The 22,232-nt window shown below is 41.0% G+C and overlaps 1 protein-coding gene across 3 annotated transcripts in view; it reads right to left on the bottom strand.

The window, feature by feature from the left end:
- Positions 1–22,232, bottom strand: part of PAMR1 (peptidase domain containing associated with muscle regeneration 1) — a 55,072-nt gene that overhangs the window by 8,887 nt on the left and 23,953 nt on the right. Inside the window, exons 6-7 of one of the 3 annotated variants that reach the window (XM_033063991.1) lie at positions 20,334–20,441; positions 1,852–2,052 (exon numbers count right to left, since the gene is read on the bottom strand). In XM_033063991.1, coding sequence (XP_032919882.1) covers positions 1,852–2,052; positions 20,334–20,441 — 309 coding nt within the window. The remainder of the gene's footprint in view (positions 1–1,851; positions 2,053–20,333; positions 20,442–22,232) is intronic. The other 2 variants (XM_033063989.1, XM_033063990.1) reach the window with 2 other exon arrangements.

Here is a 22,232-nt window from a genome sequence, read left to right as displayed (position 1 = left end):
TTTAAATTCTCTGCTCTTTCTATTTAGCAGTTGACAAGGTGCTTTTGATTTTCCTTTGGATTTCACCTCCGTTTTCTTGTCAGGACAACAGTAACATGCAATTCTGTTTAATTTCTCTGTCTGGTGTCTCAGTGCATGATAACCAGTGAACATCTAGTTCAGACAGCTGGTGTTGGTGCTGCTCACAGAGGGCCCCGAGGACTGGGACATATCAATTGACCCAAAATTACCTCTTCATATCACGGCTTCAGACTCGGCCACCTGCTGAGCCTCAGCTCACAAAAGCACCAACATATAACAAAGCACTCATGCATTTATTTAAATTGCAGTGAAATCAGCACAGTTACAGTGCAAAGGTATGGTCCTGTCCTGTCACAAAGTCATACCTTGTGCCACCAGACACAAGGTGTCTGACATCTCAGCTCAGCAAAGTGTGTGAACACACAGCCAGCCACAGCAATGCCACTCCCATGATGTGCTTTTCACAGTGAGTATAGCATTCAGGCTAAGTCTATATTTCAGTGTTTTCTTTACAAGCACTGATTTTTAGCATATGCTATACATGTATTGAAATACTTTTCCATGAGTTATATTCAGTAAACAAGGATTTCTGAACTTCTTCTCTACCAGGAGAAAGGGAAAAGCAGAGCCCTGTCTCTCTTGTTTTCATTTGGCTGTTTTCCCTCTGTGTACCTCACAGGTTCTCTCACTTGTGAACCATAAGTGACTGATAACTTGATAGCAGCTAAAGACTACAGAGAATCCCCCACAGAATAATGCTTTATTTGCAAGTTGCCTTCTGCACTGATGGCTGGCCTGGAGGCATCATCTGATCAGCAGAGTGTTTGTTGCCAAATGTACCAAAAGCTTCACCACGTAAGTCACTTAAGGCCTTCTCTTATTTCAGTACTTTGACAGTAATTGTCTTCTTCCTTAGGCTCAGGGTATGACCTTTTTGATTTATTAAAAACAAGGAGAAAACATCTGGGAAGGAGAGACCTAGCACTTCAGTGACTGCCAAGTCTAGAGACAGCTCTTTCTATACATCTTTAGTCAGGGCCATCATGCAGCAGGGACTTGGCATGATCCTAACATTGCATTTACTTCTCTCTAGACAGAAGAACACCTATTGCTTCCTCTTTCAAATAAATTTATATACAGTTGTTTTACAACATTCCCCCAAAAATTGACATTGCTTGACATAACACACTTATAAAACACTCTATCAACTGAAACAAATTATTCTGGAATATGGAAATTAAATTGTGCAATGCAAATCAACTAAATGAAATTTAAAGTCTCTTTGGATGACAAGAAGGAATTTTACAGCTAAAACAATGTGAATGGTAGGCATGCCATCCTGCACAGTCAGAAGGAATGGAAGTTTCTTTTTTATCAATTTTTGTCTAGGATGGGAATTGCAATAAGAGTCTAGTGTCCGCACAGTAAGCTCCTATTCACCTCCACAGAGTGCACCAGGTTTCTGCAGAGAAGGTGTCAGACACACAGAGTAAGGGAAGTAACTATTCATTGTTGCACTATGTCTGTCACTTGGCTTTTGTCCTAGACATTTTCTCTCTATGTGGAAGAAGAACACACGCCTAAAGACTTTGAGGTTATTAGTTTTCAGTAAAGTGATGTTTCAGTCAGACCTTTGTATAAAAAAGTCTTGCAGGCTGGGATTCCACCAGAGTAAAATAAGAATTCCTACTGGTTCTTAAAGACAGGGACACAAAAAGACGTGTTACGTCACAGACTTGCCAAATTTCAAGTGAGATTTAGATAGTCTAGTTTCATGGGAATACATTGGCCAAAATATTTGATAAGAATTAAAACTTAAAGTGACCTTACCACATTCAGGATGATGTGTTGACCAAATCCCATCAAGCTGACAGTAGGCAACACGGCTGCCTTTTAAGCTGTAACCTGCGTTGCACTTGAAGTAAACCCGGGCCCCGTATTTAAAGTCATCTCCTTCCACAATACCATGAGCAGGAGCACCTGGAGTCCTACACATCACCACTGACAGTTCAGATATTTCAAAAAAATCCGCTTTATTACAAAAACAGGACTGTGTTAAGGTGATTCTTTACTTAGAACATAGAAAAACCAATTACAATGGACACAGGAATCAAAATTAAAAGACCAGTATATGCCGATCTTTAGAAAGTTGTTTAGACATCAGCTCTGCACACACTTATATCCCACTTTTCAAAACCTATCTAGATCCATTAGGTTCAAGAGGATTGCTCTGAAGTGTCACTGATCGTGTGCATAAGTGTTTGAATCACTAGGGCTCATTTGTTCAGAATATTAGCACTTGAAATACTTTCCTTAACAAGTATCTTAACAAGGGTTTTGAACGAACTACCATGCTTGGTCAAGAAAAAAATCTAGATCCTTAAAAGCCTTATACTGGATTTCTTTCAAACACCTCTTTACGTTTTATATAGATTTTCAGATAACATCTTAGAAATTAGAAACCATCATTATTTGTGTAAATCAAACATTAAAATAATTGCATTAAACATGGATATTTACCCTTTCCACAGGATTTTTTCCATTGGGAAAAATACAGATGATGTTCTATATAACTACTGCAAGTAGTAAATATTAAATTAAGCATCAAAAAGCAAGATTTCTCTGACAATCATCAAGTCCATCCAGCACAGGAACCTGTCCAATTGTGGTAAACAGTAGATTTGAAGGAAGGACTATAAAAACAGAACAAGCATGTAAAATACTCTTCTGGCATAATCTGTCAGCACTCAAAAATATGAAGCTCAAGGACTACCTGAACAACAACGGTATTTTTGTTGTTATTTTTAAACAATTTTTTGTCTTAGTATTTTCTAAATTCAACAATATCCTGTAGCAATGAGCTCTACAGACTAAGCGCAAAAATTGCACTGCCTTCTTTAGTTTTGTTTCTTGTCTGCCACCTGATAATTTTATTTGATGCTGTGCTTTCTTTGTTATGAGAGGCAAGAATGTCCATGTCTTATTAACCTTCTCCAAGTCCCTTTTTACACTTTTTAAGGCTAGTTTCCTGTGTGTAGAAATTACATGTGTATTCCTGTAGGTAATGTAGGAAACACATGGTTTATTATCTACACAGTTATCCATCTCCTTGGCTCTGGCTTTGCCTGGGCCATTCATTGTGAAAAACTGCATGGGAGAGGCTTCAGTGCAGGACACAGAAATGCATATGGGTTTTTTACCTGTTACCTGTAGTACTCTGCTGGCAATAGATAGATCAATGCTAAAGAGATCATCCCCACTCTATGCTTTTACAATTTGACTTTTCTGTTTTGCCTCATAGTCAGTTGCTTGCTAACCTGCAGTCAAATTTTGATGCTTGGAACTTTCAGAGGAAAATTTTCTAAGGCCTCTGCCCTATAATTCTTACACAGAGCACACATAAATGCATCCATCAATATGGATTGTGGACCACCCAATGATTCACATAAAGAAGACATCAAACAACGAGTTGAAAGAATCATTTGTGCACTAGTGAGCAAAGGTCTTGGCAAGAAAAACTGTGTAACAATTAAGCATTAGAAAGGAGCCTGGACTACAATGCTCCTAATCAAATTACATCCAGTTAGGGGAGGTCAGCATTTCCTCTTGGGTCCCTGCATTCTTCATCAATGTCATCATAAGCAAAAGAATAATGATAAAAAATTTTTTATTCCTAGCCCTTGACATTTCTCATGTGAGAAATATATATATACATATATAGGTGGATATGTGTGTGCATAAGCATGTAGATAACTGAAATATAAATAATGGGAACACAGAATTTCTAGGTGTTTTAAATCCTCAGAACACGCATCTTCCCACTCATGATTTGTGTATTCCAAGTCACTCCTCCATATCTTTCTCTGAGCAGCAATCCATTTCCCTACATTTATATTTCTCTATTTCAATGTAAAGTCACACTCAGTTTGTCAAATGAGAAAACTAGATGAACCATCTGTTCATCTCTCAGACTTCTACTTTATGTCATAAATACAGGTTTTCTGTCTTTGCTTATTGCCCAGTTCAGCTCTGCAGAGCAAATATTTTGGTACTCTTTTGTTCTAGGTCTATCCTGGGAAAAAAATGTCACCAAGCTACACTTGCTTACTAACTATAAATATCTGTTCTTGTTCAGTTCCTAAGTGTTAAAGAGATTTGGTTTCTTGTCCTTTTGATTTCTTTGTTGCCAGACTTTCTTTAGATTCCCTGTGCCCCTGTGACCCAGCTGGAGCAACCCTGGTTTTATTTATGATGCAAATTGAATATTTCATACACAGATTCATTTAGATTCAACTATGACCTAGAGCAGAGGATTAGGAGCCAAAAGGTCATGAGATCTAATCATAGCTAAAAAAAATGTTGTCATAGGTAGGTTGCTTCATCTGCTGTATGTGACAAATGAGAGCACCCCTTTCATCACATGTTAAAAGCATTAGCTCATACTCAGTTGTGTCACAGAGCCACTGTAGGGCTTCTCTGATGGCAAAACACCTTAGCCTTTTTAATAGACGTGTCCCTTTAGTTAACCATGCCTTTAGCTACTGTTTGTCTGTTCTCTTGTAACACAGGGATGAATTTGCCACTGGACACAGAGACACTTCATTAATTTTTCTTCTATGGATCATTTTGTAAACTCATTCTTTCTACAAATTAAATGTGGTTTTGAATCTTGAGATGTTCCCTGCATTTCAGTCCCACAGCTGAGCTCTCTGTTTTCAGAGATATTATCTAGTCTGAAAGTCTCATACAGTTACTCCAGTACCTGCTTCTACTGCTTTGGTTTGAGCTCTGTACGCTTTTTCTTCTTCAGTTTGACCTGCCTTTTATTCCTTTCACCTAATATGTTTCAGGGAGCTCTTCTGCACCTTTCCCCTTTACTTGTGAACACTTCAGGCAATGGAATTTTGAAGAGTTATTATGAAGGGAATCCTAGCCCCCATGTGTTTCATCCAAGTCTGTCGTATTTTTTTGTGGATAGCTTCCCATCAGGAGTGAATTTAACTGGTTTTTACATCTTTCAGAATGTGCAGTGTATCCCATTGAATTTTCAGACAGCCTACTTTGTTTGAGATATTTTATTGAAGTCTTTCAACATTCTCTCCTGGTGTATGACTAAATCCAGCTCTCCAACAGACATTTTTCAGAAGTCAAAAAGAAAGGAAAAGAACATTTTGTAAGAGTCATTCATACCTAACTCTGCCCTCTGGATACACATTAGCCTTAAAATCCAACCACATGAAGTGACCCACATCTCTTCAGTTTCTAAGCATTCTAAAGTATTTGATATGATTTCAGATTCCCTTGTTTAGGCAGGATGGACCTTATCCTACCATCTACTGAGTATTTCTGAGTATCAGTCCTCCTTCTGTGCATGGTTCAGCAGAGAGGGCTGGATCCCCCTCAGAGCTCTCAGTCACCTCCAGCCATCCCCATCACAGCTTGTGTCCATCCCCAGCTGTGCCTGGGCTGCCCTGACTGCTGCAGCACAGACAGGCTAGGAGCTGTTTGGACAGCACTTCCTTGGGAAGCAGGTGCTGGGCTGGCCAGGAGCACTCCAGGAGCTTCAGACATTCCTAGGCCACTAGTTAGACTGCTCTGCTCCACATGAAAAAAGAACCAAACGACATTCCTATTGCCCTGTGACTCTGGCTTCCTGCCTTAGGGCAAGTTGGACATGTGTCAAGTGTTCGACCTCTGCACCTTTCTCTTGGACCAAACTCACCAGGGACCCAAAAAATGGACTAGGTGTCTACAGAATTCTACTATGAGGTGGCAATGGACAGCCAAATATGAAACACATTCATTCAAGCTCTGTCAAAAAACATCTGAGCAACCCAGAGACTCCATGAGGGTCAGGCTGAGCCTGTTCTTCCTGCCAGGATGTCATCAGACCTACAAAGATCCTGGTGAATTTATATCTAGAAAGGTGATACTATTATTAGGAGAAAATAATGCTGAGAGTGATTAAGAGCTAAGAATGATCACCCTGCTCATGCAAAAGTTAAAAACTATAATGATGGAAAAGGTAAAAAGAGACATGATACATTAAAATGTTTAAAGGAGGACAAAGAAGTATATTCAAGCAGGATAAAATTAGGAACAGGATAATTCTTACTAAAAAAAAAATTTATAAAAGCCTCCTTGACAAATGTTGGAAAGGTATAGTAGGATGTAAGTATAAATTTTATGAGTCTCGTCATTTGAAAACTGAAACTCTGGCTAAAAAAAATAGAACAGAATTGTAGGGAACAGAGGAACACCACATCATGAGCAGATTTTTTGTTTTAATTTTTTTCTTATTTTGCTACACACTGTTGTTCCTGGGAAGTTCCACAATTAATCTATACAGGCATGTAGGTAACCCTTGTCACTTCAGGGTTTGAGGTGAATTTTGGCTTGATACAGCTCTGTACAGTTCACAAGAGAGCAAAGTAGGAATGTATATGAGAGGCTCCTCTGGCAGAAATGCTCAGTTGTGACAGCCCAGCTGTTAGATAATAAGAACCAGAGCTTCCTCGAGAGTTTATATCACAAACTCACACATTCCTGATAAAACTTATTGTACTTCTTGCTCTTACTTTGGTGTCCTGGGAAAAAGAAAACAATTTCTATCCCATATGAAACATTAAAATGACTTCACATTTCATGGATAACTTTCCTCAATCTGAGAAAAACTTGACTAGAGGAACAGTAAGTTCCTGAATTTTTAAGTAAAATATTCTATTATTAATAATAACAGTATAAATTCCTTTCCCTTTTAAATTATATGTAAGAGACATTCCTCAGATCAGAACTATCTGCCATTTAGAAATAGTCTTCAGGCTCATTTTATCACCAGTGAGATAAATTAGATGATCTCTTGAGCCACACTTTTCTCTCTCCAATATCCTTCAAATCTTGCCTGATGGAATTATCATTTGCTTTTGTCCTAGAGTCTCTTCATTAAATCAACGCTATTTTTTCTGCTGCCTTCCTCTCACCCACTTTGTTAAATAATATATACCCCCTCATACATATAATTTATTATCTCTATATTCTGCACAACCTTTCAATAATATATTGCATGCCTGAAATAAACCTCATATCTCATTGCTGGTACTAATAAAAGGTTTATATTTCCCTTTTTGTCTCTCCCTGAAATTAGGTGCAAGAGGGTGCATGGAATTTTGTTTGTAATTTGCTTACAAATTTTTTTAATATTGCTACTTGCATATTCCCAAGTCAGAGTTTGGCTTTCAGGCTGACCTGTGCAAATGTGTATAGCACATTTTGCCTATCTAGTACAGCTCTGAATGTTTTTTATAGAATCATTGTATGGTTTGGGTTGGAAGGGATCTTAAAGATCACCCAGTTCCAACCTCCCAGCCATGGGCAGGGAACCTTCCATTAGACCAGGTTGCTCAGAGCCCCATCCAGCCTGGCCTTGAACACTTTCAGGGATGGGGCATTCACTTCTCTGGTCAATCTGTGCCAGTGCCTCACCACCCTGACAGTAAAGAATTCCTTCTTGATATCTAACCTAAATCTACCTCCCTTCTGCTTAAAGCCATTCTCCCTTGTCCTATCACTATCTGCCCTTGTGAAAAGTCTCTCTCCAGACCTCTTGTAGCCCCCTTCAGGTATTGGAAAGTTGCTCTAAGATCTTTCCAGAGCCTTCTCTTCTCCAGGCTGCACAACCCCAGCTCTTCCAGCCTGTTCTCACAGGAGAAGTGCTCCAGCCCTCTGATTTGGTAACCAGCAAGGGAATAAGAGCATCTTCTGCTGCTACGAATCCTAGCCTCTTTCTGCAGAAAGAGAGAATTATGGACTTACATTGGAACCCCTGGGGCCACCATGCTACCCAAACCAGTCTAATGACTGTCAGAGAAAGCCTGATAGACTGAAACTGAAGAAATTTAAATAACTATCCTCAAAAAGAGGACATTTTGTCTGGAGGAAGCCTAAGTTACATTCTGTTCCCAAGTGCATGCTGCTAAAAGTTACAGCAGCCCCCGAGCAAGAAAAACGCCTGCACAGGGATCCTGAGCATCAGGATTTTGGATCTGAGCTTTGGATTTTCATGGTTTCACAGCAGTGGCCAACAAGTGCTCTGGAGATAGAGGACCTAGAAACCTGAGAAAAGTGGCTCCACGATCCTGTGGCTGGAGGGAGAACAACATGCCAAGTATCTGGAAGTGACTTTTTTTCCTCTCTGTGATTAAGAAAACAAAAATTAAAGGAAAAATCCAGCAGAAAATACAAATTTATTTGGAATTTACTGCTATGAAACCATTCTGACAGAAAACCCCCAGCCAGCTCCACCTACGTGCATTTCATACAGCTCACTGATATTTGCAAAGGCTGCCTGCAGCCAAGCCTGCTAAAGTCAATAGTGGTAAACCCCATAATGCTTGCCATTTTGACTGTAAGTCTGATTTGATCAAATTCTTTTCCTTGGTTTAAGTTCTGTTTAGAGGGCAAGCCTGATTACCTGAGTATCATTACATAACAGTAATACCTGTTTTTCCAAAATTTTTATAATATTGGCATATCTGCATTTTACTGCCGGGGAAGCTACAGCATGGAGTTATCAAGTGATTAACCTGAAGGCAAGCAGTGAGCGACAGGCAGAGCTAGGAGCAGCCCTGTCATCTCCTGATATTCTTAAACTGGCCTGACTTTGTGCAGAAATCAGCAGTAATTTTTATACCATTCAGTAATGTACATACTATTCTCAGCAGCAGGGTTTTGTCCAACGGTGATGGAGCCATATGGGAGCAGATAGTTCAGAGTGTCTGAACACACAGCATGTGAGTTTAGAAGGGACCCAGCCACGAGCAGCTCAGCAGCTGCTGTTGGGTGCTGTGATTCCCTTTGCAAAGCCCAGTGTGTAAAGAGCTCTTCTGAATTCAGACATACAGAATCTGTTGTCTTCACTCATAACAGAGCTTATTTCCTAATCTTGGCCCACGAACTCTGTTCCATGTAAATCTCTGATACCATTTATTCCTATGCTTATCCCTTCTCTCCCCAGCATGCATCCACAAGGTGAGGACACCCCAGGTTCTCATAAGGTTTGCCAGCAGAGAAAAACTGCCATGGGGGAGGACTTAGATGGTTCTCCAGAGACATCCTTCTTTTGCAGCTTGGCACAGCCGCCAGAGATGGTTAATGCCTAACACATAAGCCCACAGAGACTAACTTTAGCCAAAAGCATAAGGACATTGGCTGTCAAAATATTTTTAGAATGGCTGTATCCTCCAAGAGGGAATGAGGTGAGGGATTCCTGGAGGCCATGGTTCAGAGTGCTCAGATCTGCTTTTCTACTGCTTCTCATAAGCAATGCACAGGGCTTTCAAACCAGCATATGAGTTTGGCAATGGATTTGATTAAATAATCTGCATTGGGAGGTGTCAGGCCATCCTGCCATCCTGAGGCAGCATGATTCTGCACTCTCCTCTTCTCATGAGAGACCTTCTTGTATTAGGTCACACACAGTATGAGGCAGGAATCCTGACTCCAGACTGATTCTTTGAGTCCCAGTGTTCTAGTCTGGCTTCAGGGTTCTCTGCATGCTGGGATCATGGGCATATCGTGTCTGCCGATAGCAACACAGGATTCGTGAGGTCCTGTAGTGCCTCATAGAGCAACTGTGTAAACTGTGATGGGAATGTCCTCTCTGTGACACTGCTGACACTCTCTCTGAGCCTACAATGGCTTCAGCACAGGCTTTGTTTCTACAAGGAGCTCAACTCACAGTGATGGTGCTCACACTCAGGAAAGACCCTGGCATCTTCTGATGCTGTTCTCAAGAACAACTCTCAGCTCAACATGTGAATAAATGGAGAGAACACTGCAGGATCCAGCAAAAGGAAACCAACATTCCTTCACCACCTCCCTGAACGTCCCGCCTCTCCTACACTGGAGAGCACTGATGACTAAGAAGCCACACGAAGGAGCCCAGCTGTTCTGCTCCAGATTCTGGCAAGAGCTGGATGTGAATGGGAGCCAGAGAGGTTCCATGGCATCAGCTTTGCAACGTGATCTTCATTCCCCCCCACAGCAGGAACAGACTGCTGGGGGCTGAACAGCTTTGGAGGACAGGTGGTCTTGGTCAGGACTCTGAAGAAAATGCTTTCTGGGGGTGGTGGGTGTTTACATGGGCTGTGCCTGAGGGGGCTGGTGATGACTAGAATGCTCGCTTGTCTTCTTTGATTCCACTCAAAACTTTTGCATTTTGGAGCTGGCAGGCTCTGCACTTTAGGTGAAAAAAGAATGTGGCTGCAACTTTTAGAACCAGAAATGAGAAGGGGGTGAACAAGAAAAGCCAAGAGTGCTAAGGTTTGGATTGAAAATTAATTTATTTTAAAGCAAGACTCTCATAGCAAAGAGCAAATGCTTGGAAACACCACAGCAGATCCTGTACAGGAAGGGCATGGAAACTAATGTGATAAAAAGGTGTTCACAGTGATGGCAGTGTTTTCTGAACAGCTACAGCCACATACCAAAAGTGCTCTGCTCTATTTGGTCATACCTGTCACCACAGAGTCAGCAATGAGTGGGGCCTCAGAGGTACCTCAAGTTCTGTGTTATCACAAGCAGACAACCAAGGCTAAGCTCCATAAAAGTGCTCATGTCACTGTGATTGCGATAGCTAAAAGAGCCAATATCCCCCAGGAACTTGGCCTTCAGTATAAAATACAAGTCCTGAAGGAGTAACAATTATTCCCCAAAAGTGTGCCTGTGCATTACAGTAGCCTCCATTTAGGTTGCTGGCAAGCGAGGATTTTTTGATAAACTATCTCTGCCCTCAGTCACTTGTGTTTCAAAAGAGAGGAAACACTCTAACCTCCTTCATGCCTCTTGTGATGTCCCAGGACACATCCTTCCAGCTCCATGCCCAGCTCCAGCCACAGCTCCTGCAGAAGTGCTGGGACAGGCTATTCATTACAAAGGTCTTTGGCCTCAATTTATACCCCATGAAGGAGTTCTGGAAGTTCAAATTGCCTCTTGCTGTTGCATTTTGCCAGTCCTCACATTAATCTTGGAAATGTCAAAGGAAATCATAACAAGAGCAGCTGATCAACCAGCTCCAAGAATCAGAGAGGTTTCCAGTCCTGCTCTCTGGGTCTCTTTGCTTTTGCAGTACTTCCACTGGCTAGGAATAATTACACAAAATTATGACGTAATCCCTACTGAAATCCAAATCTTTTCATTCCCTTCCAGCCAATTGGAAGTTGCCCCTGATGTTTTCTAGCTCCCTGCCTCTGTGAATGAGACCGTATCCATGAGAAAATATGCTTGGATCACTCACTGTGATTTATTCATCCGGAGGCAATTTGGAGGCTGTTGCTTACAATTAGCCACTTGATCTTTATCAGCATTGTTCTCAGCCCTTAGAAAGCTGAGTCTCTGGATACAACCTTTCCGGTACTTGCATGGCCTATTTAATTATAAAGCTGGACCTGTTTGTGCATGGGATACTGGAGTGAATGAAATCCTAACAATCCTCAACATTCATTTTCTCCATCAGTAGCAAGAACTAATATTTATCATAAGCTCCCTAATGTGTCCCTTGGAAAATATCACAATATCATCCTGCAGAGGAGAGCACTGCCTGCTCAGGGGGAAGATTATAGGGCAAGAAAGAAGCGGATATGCTCATCATTATATCAAATTACAAATGAGAGAGTAAATAATCCTGAGGTGTTTCATCGTGGAGATGTCATCTTTCCAAATAAACAGGGACAAGTCCAGGCCATACTGTATGAAAAAGGCACTGTAAACAAATGCATATTGCTGAGAAAAAATGTTTCTGCATGCACATTAACTGAAACAAGAGAACAATATTTAATGATATAGATTCACCCTGGCATGGCTGACAGAATATTTCATTCAGCCTTTTGCAGGGATCTGAGCTGAATTTCATATAGGAAGGAAGATCTGGCATTGCCCATTTTAGAAAAAGAGATGGAAATTACCAAGCATAGAGATGAGAGTACAGGGAAAAGAAAACAAAGGGAACTGAAAGCAGAAGAGTACTATGGAAGTAGCAGGATAATTTGATTGGCTGTGAAATGCAGTTTCTGAGCTCTTGAAGAAACCAACGTGGAAACTGGGAGTCATAAGAAAGAACAAGTGGGATTCTGCCTGGTCAATTTTGTCATCATTCCTGCCTCCTGGGGCCATTCTGCCTTGGCAGTGTTTTGCATCACCAGCAAATGGCGTGGAAGACAATGAAATGATTCCCATGAAGGGAAGTGTGTAAGGTAACTGCCTCAGAGATGTTTGAGTGTAAAATCCTCAAGGAGGAACAAAGTCTTTTAATGAACTTGGGGGGAGGGAGAAGGGAAAGAACAAAACTGTAAGCTTTGAGGAATGCTGATTATTTCAGCAAACCTTCAAAGCACTTTTAAGTTTATTCCAAAAAACTGCAAAAGCTGCAGTCTGTATGCTTGCACCCCAAAAGTACAAACAGTGTACCAGCAGTCTTCGGAGAGGACTGAACAGAAGGGTAGGAGGGGGAAGAAAGAAAAAGAAAAGTTGTATTTTGGGAGGGTTCCTGCAATTGAAGCTTATGGCAACGTGTTTTCAGGCCATGGACACTGGAGGGAGGCCAAGCAGGAACAATTATGACCTATTTTGTACTTTTCATAGGGTTGGGCTTTGTTTTGGGAGGGTTAGCAGCTGCATCTAACCCATCACTGTATTCTGAAGATGCAGGTTTGATGTTGGCATTTGTTGCAGGGTGTGGGTGGGGGGGGTCTCCTTTATGTCTTTGGTGCTGTGCATGGTTTATTTGGGTGGAATGTCAATGGATTATGTTTATTCTTTGTCTTTAGTGGCAGATCCTTTTCAGAGACTTGGGGGGATTGGTTGTTAGGGTGTGGGACTTGTTCTAGTTTTTGGAGATAGCTATTGGAGTTTACTGAATGCTGGTAGTTTGGAGAGGCTGCTGTTGATAGTGGGATGTTTTCTGTTCAATCAGATTTCAGTGGCTGTGTTCTTGCAAGGTGGGGATGGTTTTGGTAGGAGCTGTTACTAACTTTATTTGTTGTTTTGGAGCTTGTGAAAAGGTTATCTAACAGGGTGATTCAAGCAGTTTAAGGGTAGAAATCAGAAAATAGTTTAATATAAAATACCAGCTTTGGGAGCTGGAGATAGAGGTTTAAGTCCTTTTTTTCTGAGGTGATTTGTGGAATTCTAAGAAGAGCTGTAGTCTTCACTCATTGGTTCAGACGACCAATGTTTTTTTCTAAACTATTAGAGTACTTTTAGAAGTTGAGTATTTTGTTTTTCTAGGTCTCCAGTAGTGGGAAAGAGGATTAGGTAAAGTAGGTGAGGGAGGCTAGATGGCCAGCAATGATAAATGGTTGATACATGCAGAGATCCCAGATCTATGATCTACTCTGGGCCCTTCTCTCAGTTCTTCTAGCTCCAAAAAACCCAAAAGTTACATCTCCTCACACTCAGCTCAGAGACAGAAAGCATCTCCATCAGCAACTTAACAACTTTATTCCAGCCCCCTACTCTGTGACCTTTGCAAAATGTGGGGGTGAGCTTGAAACATGCCAGAGATGCAGACTGGTTTTTGGGCTGCAGGCAGTCATTCTGTGCTGAAGAGATGGTTTATGCCATGCCTCAGAGGAGGCTTTTCAGAAAAACTCAGTCTTCTGAGAGATTCAGTGGTGAAATGACAGGCCAAAGCATCTTTGTCCTGTCCAATGTGGCAAAAATACCCGAGATGCAGCTTGGTCCAACCTGTCCTCCAGACACTGACTCATCCTTCCATGTGGCAAGTCATACCAGGGAGAATCCTATGGATGGTTTAACTCTAAGATGTCTTAGCAGGCTGAGGAAGAAGTTCAGTATTGTTTTGGGGGTCAGCAAGTAGAGATTGCCTATGAATATATTTAACGCAGTTTAGAAATACACTTCCTATGGCAGGCCTGTCCTTGGACAGACTACATTTACAAAGAGACAATTTCTTATTTATTTAGATGTTGGCTATGCCTGGGGCTATGCTCTGGGCAGAATACCATGGGGTTTTACCATATATGTTTCACTTTCTGAAAAACTGAAAGAAATGTCTAGTTAATTGACACTGAGGAAATAACAAAATGACAAGAGGAGTTGTCAGTAAAGCAGATGTTCTGTGTCTTTCAGCCTTGCTGTCAGTCACACTTACTCACTGGAATTTCAAGACACTATAAAAGCTTTATGAGATCAAACACTGTTAAGTGGTGTGAGAACCTTCCTCCCATGATTTACCCAATCCAACAGTCCTACTGATGGAACCAAGGGAAAGGCCAGTCCTAGGGACCAGGTTTTTTGCAGGTTGATTTACAAGCAGCTATTGTTTAGTGGTTGCTTCAGATGTTTGTAGCAATATCCATCAACATAATTTTTCTCTTAGATGTTTCTGTCCTCCCAGGAGGCATCTTGGCTATTTGTGTAGCATGAGCTGCACAGCCTTAGTTTATTGCTCAGTGGATTAAGACAATCCAGAATTGATGTTAGGTTATCTTCCAGCACCACACACAGTATTTGGTGGTTTCTCTGTGAGCAGTTCCACCATCCTTCTAACCAAGGGAGAAATCTCCAGAAGATATACTGAAGTGAAAACTGGGAGCAGAAATCTCTACCTCCATCTCAACCCAAGCCTTTCAAATTCCTGCACTAGGCACTAACCAATACAGATTGCCATATAAACACATTATTTCCCTGGAAATTAGTATACTGGGGGGCAGTGAGTATGTTTTCAGGCAGGATAACATCCTAGCAAACATCGACACAGCATCACAATGTTCTTCTGATCAGCTCAGTAAAACAAGAGAGGGCATTATGCCACCAGAACTGAACTCTGAAGTGACCTACTTAAAATCTCTCCATATTATGTTGCCTCTCAGAGGCTGTTCCAGGAAGGTTCTGGAAAACTCTGAGACCACTCTGTGGTCACACTACAGACCTACTGCATGACAGGCTAAAGGGTGGTGCTGTGTTAAGCTTCAGCCTGTAGCCCCTAATGGGTCTTCAAAACCCCAGAAGTGCCACACTGAGTGAAAGGTTTTTGTGTGGATCTCAAGGCAGGTGAGCTCTTGGATTGCAACAGTGAAAAAAGGCCCCTAGCCTCTACTCCTTAGCAGCTCCAGGTACACATGCCCTTCAACAACAGACTTTTTATTTCCCATCCCGTAAACATATGCCAGGAGGAAGGACAGAGGAAATGTGGTGGAGAAGGAGTAGCATTAATCTTATCTCTTTGACATAGCTACCCAAAAAAAAGTGACGATGATACAAGCGAGAAGAACTGTCTCCCTTTAAAAAATCTATAATAAGCCATTTTCCACTGGAAATTTCAAGCAAAGCCCCAACAAACAACAAAAAGAGAGAAAGAGAAAGAGAGAAAAAGAGAGAAAGAGAGAGGGAAAGAAAGAAAGAAAGAAAGAAAGAAAGAAAGAAAGAAAGAAAGAAAGAAAGAAAGAAAGAAAGAAAGAAAGAAAGAAAGAAAGAAAGAAAGAAAGAAAGAAAGAAAGAAAGAAAGAAAGAAAGAAAGAAAGAAAGAAAGAAAGAAAGAAAGAAAGAAAGAAAGAAAGAAAGAAAGAAAGAAAGAAAGAAAGAAAGAAAGAAAGAAAGAAGGAAAGAAAGAAAGAAAGAAAGAAAGAAAGAAAAGCAGGAAAATTAAGAGTCATATTTCTATTTGGAACATTTTCCCTAGCTGGAATAGGACTGATTTCCAGGACAACATTGCAAGAAAGGACTTAGGGGCATTTATTTAATTATACCTGAAGTTCTCCATTATAATCATGCAGTGTAGGTAAGGTGTAACGTGTGAGCTGAGCTGCAAATGGCACAGTGATTATACACTGATATAATGTATAATTATACACTTACACAATGATTATGGCACTCCTGAAAATCTATTACTGAGAATCTTTCTGACAAAATTTAAAAAAAAAAATCCTCCAAGCAATCCATTAGAAAACTCTGCATTACATATCCAAGGTTAGGTAAGAAAACTAGGTTCAATGCCCAGAACCTCTCCCCAGTGCCTCCTCCTAAGCTCTGCTGGGTTTCAAACTCTGTCTAGCTTATGCCAAGCACTGACAGCTGGGCTCCTTTCTCCCACAGCAGAACAGGGGGTGGGGTGTGTTTGGTGGGATGTTAATGCTTCCTCCCTATCTTAGGTATCAGTCACTCTGATAGGATGAGCACATCCCTAAGAAACAGCCCAAGTCACAGATGTATGGGGCCAAAAAGGATGGAAGTGGATTGTATCAGCAGTGGGGAAAGGCCTGAAAGCTATATTCAGAGTCCTGTTGGCACACTGTAAGGCCAGCCCTAGCAACATCAAAGGCTACAGCAAGGAGTTAGTTTATACAGTTTTGTCAGTTGGATTAGACTCTTCATTAGGATGCAGAACAAACCTCTCCTACTTGGCAGACAGGAGCGAGAAACAGAATAAAAATGGAAATCAGATCTCAGCCCTGAATTCCCCATTCAGCGAAGCTCTTCTTATTTGCGTAGGAACTCCAGTTCGCCTGGCTTTGTTTGAAATAAAGGTAACAGGAAATTTCTGGGCAGGATGAGGTCAAGGTCTCTTGCTTTGGGGCCAGCAAGCCCTGGGAGGACTCTCGAGTCAGAACAGCCTGTCCTAGGAAGAGGACAAGCAGAGGGCAAGAGCATTTGCTATGGGGTACCAGCAATACTGTCTCTACAGCTGCACCCTCAGCAGGCAAATCAACAGGGAGACTTTGGAAAAGACCTTTCTTAGCCTGAGCTGAACGAGTAGATGTCACACTGCACAGAGGCATGGACAGCCTGCCACTGCAGTGGATGGCTTTTAGCAGGCAGGTTGTGCACTAGTCAGCTTGTTACTTTTCCCCTGTATCGTTTGATGAAGTTACTGGTTTGTCTCAGTGTATTTGTATACTAGGAGGACAAGATTATCTGATTTTGTGGGTTCCTAATGCCTCTGACAGCATTAGAATACATACAAAGGTCGAAGAGAAAAGCCTGGGTTTGCTCTCAATCATGTCAGCATGGCTAAGGGGTCACTGGGGGGGTATGTAGGTATAGTGCAAATTCATTTTAAGATCAGAAAGAAGCCCAAATATTTAAAACAGGAGTTAGTTTTCTCTACCTACTGTATCATGACAGCAAAGCATGTTTATCTGTAAGAAGGTATTTTTTGCTGTCTTTTGGATTTGTCTTTATTGTGTTTTGGGTCAGAAGATAGAGGGCTAGCATTTTTTTTACAACTTCATATACATTTTTTAACAGTCTCTGGAGTGAAATCAGACATATTTATATAAAATATTTCTTGCCCTGATACAAGACTGACTGAAATATATTAGCAGCTGCCAGAAAGATAAATGCCTACATTTCACAACACGCTGTTGAAGCCTTTAAATCACTTTATTAGCCTTTCAAATTGTAAACAAAATCTTAATTTCTTGGCTGCTATACTAGAAGATAAAATAGACTGCTAGTTATAAGTAACCTGCACCTTGGATTAATTTATTAATATTGCAAATTGTAAGTGACAGAGCAATTAGAGTTAAATATGACCCCAGGAAAGCAGCTTGACCAATGTTGATCATCCTGCTAAATAGATGGAATTTAATTTAATGGAGGAAACAATAGGTTCCCTGTGGTTTATCTCATTAAGGTGATTTCCATAATTCCAGTAATGATTCCCGCATCTTTAAAATTGAACCTGGCAACATACAAAAAGATAGAGGTGTGTTGGGATGGTAAGGGACTAAAAAAATTTCTGATTCTGCTGTGATATACCCATTGCTAAATTAGTTTAATTTGGCCTTAACTTATTCCTCAATGAGATGATCCCACAGTCTCTCTTCATCTGAACTATGTCCCTTGGATTTCTTTAAAACCCTCATATCTCTCTAGGTACCTTCTGTTGCACCACCTCAGAGCTTCTACATGCACTTAACACTAAAGGGCTCTAATTTTCTTCTCCCTTATACCTATTTTTCATCCATTAACTTTAATGGGATTGCACCTGACTTACTCCAAAAAAACCAGACTGAAAAGAAGTCAGTCTTATGGTGTCCAAAGTTGTATTGAATATTCCAAAGGTGACTAATTTATGACAGTTTTCTGCAGAAATAAATTTATTTCCCTTGGCTCTACATCACAAGACAGCACTTTTGCTGAAGACCTAACAGAAAGAAAGATTCTGAGGAAAACACAATCTCTCTTTAACATTTAAACTAAAAGCTGTTCATGAAACTACAACTAGCTTTTAAAGAATTATAGTCATAGATATTTTCCCCAGTTCTTCCTTTTTTTCTTAAAAAAAAACCAAATCAAGCTTCAATTTTCTGACTTTTCTCCCCATACATTGGAAAACGCTTAGGATGCATTTTGGCAAAACTGAAGGAAATAACTTAAGGAAAAAAATTACTTGAAGCCAGAAATAAAAAAGATTTGCCATGATGTTTTCCAACTGTGAGGTTTGCTATTCACATAGAAGGCAGCAATATAGGTGCTGGAAAACAGTATTATGCCTAGCATGAGCAAAAGGCAAACATACAGCCACAAACATCATAAATAACAGAATTTTATCCACCACAATTATTCCTTCACAAATCCAACTACAAGATTCCCATCAAGTTAAAAATCTTACTGTATATATGTTTAAGTGTCTCCTCTCTTTCATCCTGTTAGTACCTGTACCTTTCATTGCTTACAGTGACAGAAATCTCATCCTATTGTTTTTCAACTACCTCTCCTGTTGTTTGCTGTGTGGGTTGCACGGGTGAAGTTTCTACACTGCAATTACAAAAGAAAGTCAGTAAAAGAATATGAGCTTCATTCCTTGCCTTGCCTCTACTGTAGAGTCTGCCAAAACTAGGGCTGAGGTTTGCTGGAAATGTAATTATTTGAAATTTCAGTTGGTTCTGAATCAGACAGGAATCTTTCCTTTTTTTTTCTCCTCACTCCTCTCACTCTGTTCTAAAGGAGCAGAACTAATCTTGCTGAGCAGTTGCAAAGAGCTCAGGAGTTTCTAGTCCCTAAATGACCTGCTAAACAACTACTCACAGGAAAAAGGCTGTTAGCAGAAGAGCCAGACACTCTTAGTCCTGAGATCAGGAACTTCCAATTTTTAGCAACCTCTTCCCTACAGAAAACATACCAGGAATCTGTGCAATCTGCTTAGAAACAAAAATTTTCAGGTTTATGGCAAATATGAAATGATCTCTCCTCACGTCTGATCTACTTCTGGATCTGTAGAAATTGAAAGGTCTTTATCTCAAAATGATTCATCAAAGGAGGCATCATGCCACTATGATTTAACTCCCCTGATGAAATAAAAGAAATTCCAAGAGATAAATCCACTCCTAACAATGGCATATGTGAGGGAAAGATTTTGAAGTGAGGTTTGGTGTATATTGGTTCCTCTGATACAGAATTGAAAACTGTGCTAGCAGGCAAGGCATTGTGTGCCTTATGGCCAGAGGAATGCCACAGCAGGACACAATAACCCACACTTTCTGTCTTGGGCCAAATATGATCCTGAGTGGATTTCACCACTATCACTGAAATCTTCCAGGATCAGCTCTAACTCTGTGACTTTAAGTATTGCAGAATACTCCTTTCAGCTAGTATAGATTATACAGCTTTTATCATGGCATATATTGCAAAATTCTTACTCCCTCATGCTCTTTTGAGCCGTGTTAGAGAAAGATTTTCTCATGCATGAAGAAGTGAATCACTGGAACAGACTGTTGATTTAAATCCAGTTATTTTACAATTGTCCTGTCAGGACAAAATCAGATGTATGACTACAGGTACATTGAGGAGTACCAACACAGATATGAACAGAATCTACCCTTTTTCATTTGTTTTGATCCCAAGTCTCTCTCCTTCATGGTGCCAGAATTCTACTTTCCAGGTGGCTGTGAGGGAAGATGAGTTTCCTATGAGTGACTCAGTCTGGAGCATTAAGCAGAGGGCTCAGCTGGGGTATGTGTTTTCAGTGGAGAACAGCTGATGCACACAGTGGAAAGCAGCAGGCAGGGATACCTCTGTCTGATAAGGCTAATCCATTACAAAGATTTCTTGTGTGCATTTTACACAGCTTCAAGTCTCACAGTTTCACCTTTTTACACATTGGCATAAAGCTCCAGAATGACTGAGTGGAAATCTTCATGAAGTGCAAGAAACATGTCTGAAAAAACTCCACAAGAAACTCAGTGCATTCTCTGGCTCTGTGACTGACCAAACCTACACCAATGACACTCCTTACAATAAATGCATCAGTGACAGCCCTGGAGGCTGCTCATGCACACAGTGCCTGTACTCACAGTTTTCACAGCGATTCCCTGTATAGCCAGCCAGACAGGCACACTTGTAGCTGCTACTCTTGTCTAGAATGCATGTCCCATCATGAAGACATGGAGATGAAGAACAAGCTGCAAAAGAAAAGCAAGAATGTTCATGGTCTCTCATAGGATGGGGAACCTGGTTTTCTGCATGGTGATTGTATCTTGGGGTAAATTATATATCTTGGTTAGAAGTTAGGAAGACACAGTAAAGGGCCTGATGCACGTCAAAAAGTCTTCTGCTCTTACTAGAGGAGGGATCTAGTAGGGATAGGTTGAACTCCATGATCTCAGAGGTCTTTTCCAACCTAACTGATTCTGTGTCTGTAAATGAAGTTGCTATCTCTTTTAAGCAGCTCTTTTCCCAAAATACATTACTTTTACCATTTTCCTTTAACTGTAGTCAAGTAATGAGAAAGATTTATGGAACAAAAATAATTTACATCAAGTTCACTTAATGTTTAGAGCTTAGACTAAACCAAAGACGTTTAATAGTAACTTACATTTTTGCTGCCATTCATCCCAGAGTTCAGGGATAAGTTCTGGGATCCATGGTTTTTGTGGTTTTTTGTGTCTTGGATCTTGTTTAAGATTTTGGGAGCTGCTTTGTCCCTGGGAACCCCTTGCATACAACAATCTAAGAGTGATACACATCAAACTGTATGCACCAGCATAACTTAATACCAGAATGTGTAACTGTGCATTAAACACCAACAAATTCCATTGTGTAATAACACACACATATTTTTGGTGCCTGTTCTAAGAGGAGATGAGTGATTAGAGCTATTGTGGTTTAACCCCAGTTGGCAGCTAACTCACCCACCCCACCACCTCTGGTGGGGAGAAGAATTGAGAAAGAAAAAGTAAACCTCATCAGTTGAGATATGAACAGTTTATTAATTGAAACAAAATAAAATATGATTATGATAATAATAATCATAGGAATAATAATTACATTGAAAGAGAGAGAGAAAGACGTAATGCTGGAGTGAAAAAAGTATCTATCCACAACACAGCTGTTCACCACACCACTGGCTGAAGCCCAGCCCCTCCCCAAGCAGCAAACCATGCTCCCAACCAACTCCTCCCATTTATATGCTGAACATGATATTCTGTGATGGATATTCAGTGGAATATCCCTTTGGCCACTTTGGGTCACTCTTCTGGCCATGCTCCCTCCTAGCTTCTTGTGCAACTCCTCACTTGCAGAGCAGGAGAAACTGAAAAGTCCTTGATTTAGAGTAAGGACTACTTAGCAATCACTGAAACATTGGTATGTTACTGTACAAAATCCAAACCACAGTATGGCCCCCTGAGGGACACCCCTGGGGCACTGAGCTGTTGACCACCCCTCCGGATCTGACCATCCAATCCATTGCTCATCCACCAAGCAGTTCACCCGTCAAATCTCTCCAATTTAGCCAAAAGGATGTTGGGGCCATGTCCAAAGGCCTTATGAAAGTCCACAACCATGACACCTGTAACCCTTCCCTTGTGCACTGGTGTAGTCCCTGCACTAGATTGGCCAGGCAAGACTTGCCCTTGGTGAAGTTGTTCTGGCTGTCCTGAATCACTTCCCTATCCTCCATGTGCCTTAGCACAGCCGTTAGGAGGATCTGTTCCATGAACTTCCCAGGCACAGAGGTGAGGCTGGCAGGTCAATAGTTTCTGAGCTCCTCCTTTCTATTCCTTTTTAAAAATGGATATGTATCATTTGACATCAGCCAATTTCCTCAGGACTCTGGGATGTATGCCATCAGGTCCCATGGCTCATGCACGCTGAGGCTCCTCAGGAGGTCACAACACTGATCTTCTCTTAGGGTAGGAAGGACTTTGCTGCCCAACCCTTGCCTTGCAGTCCCTCTGCTCAAGCAGTGTGGG

The sequence above is a fragment of the Catharus ustulatus genome, chromosome 6 (genome assembly GCF_009819885.2).
Source record: "Catharus ustulatus isolate bCatUst1 chromosome 6, bCatUst1.pri.v2, whole genome shotgun sequence".
NCBI lineage: Eukaryota > Metazoa > Chordata > Aves > Passeriformes > Turdidae > Catharus > Catharus ustulatus.
The sequence above is the reverse complement of the archived record's forward strand: the minus strand, read 5'-3'. Positions and strand labels throughout refer to the sequence as shown.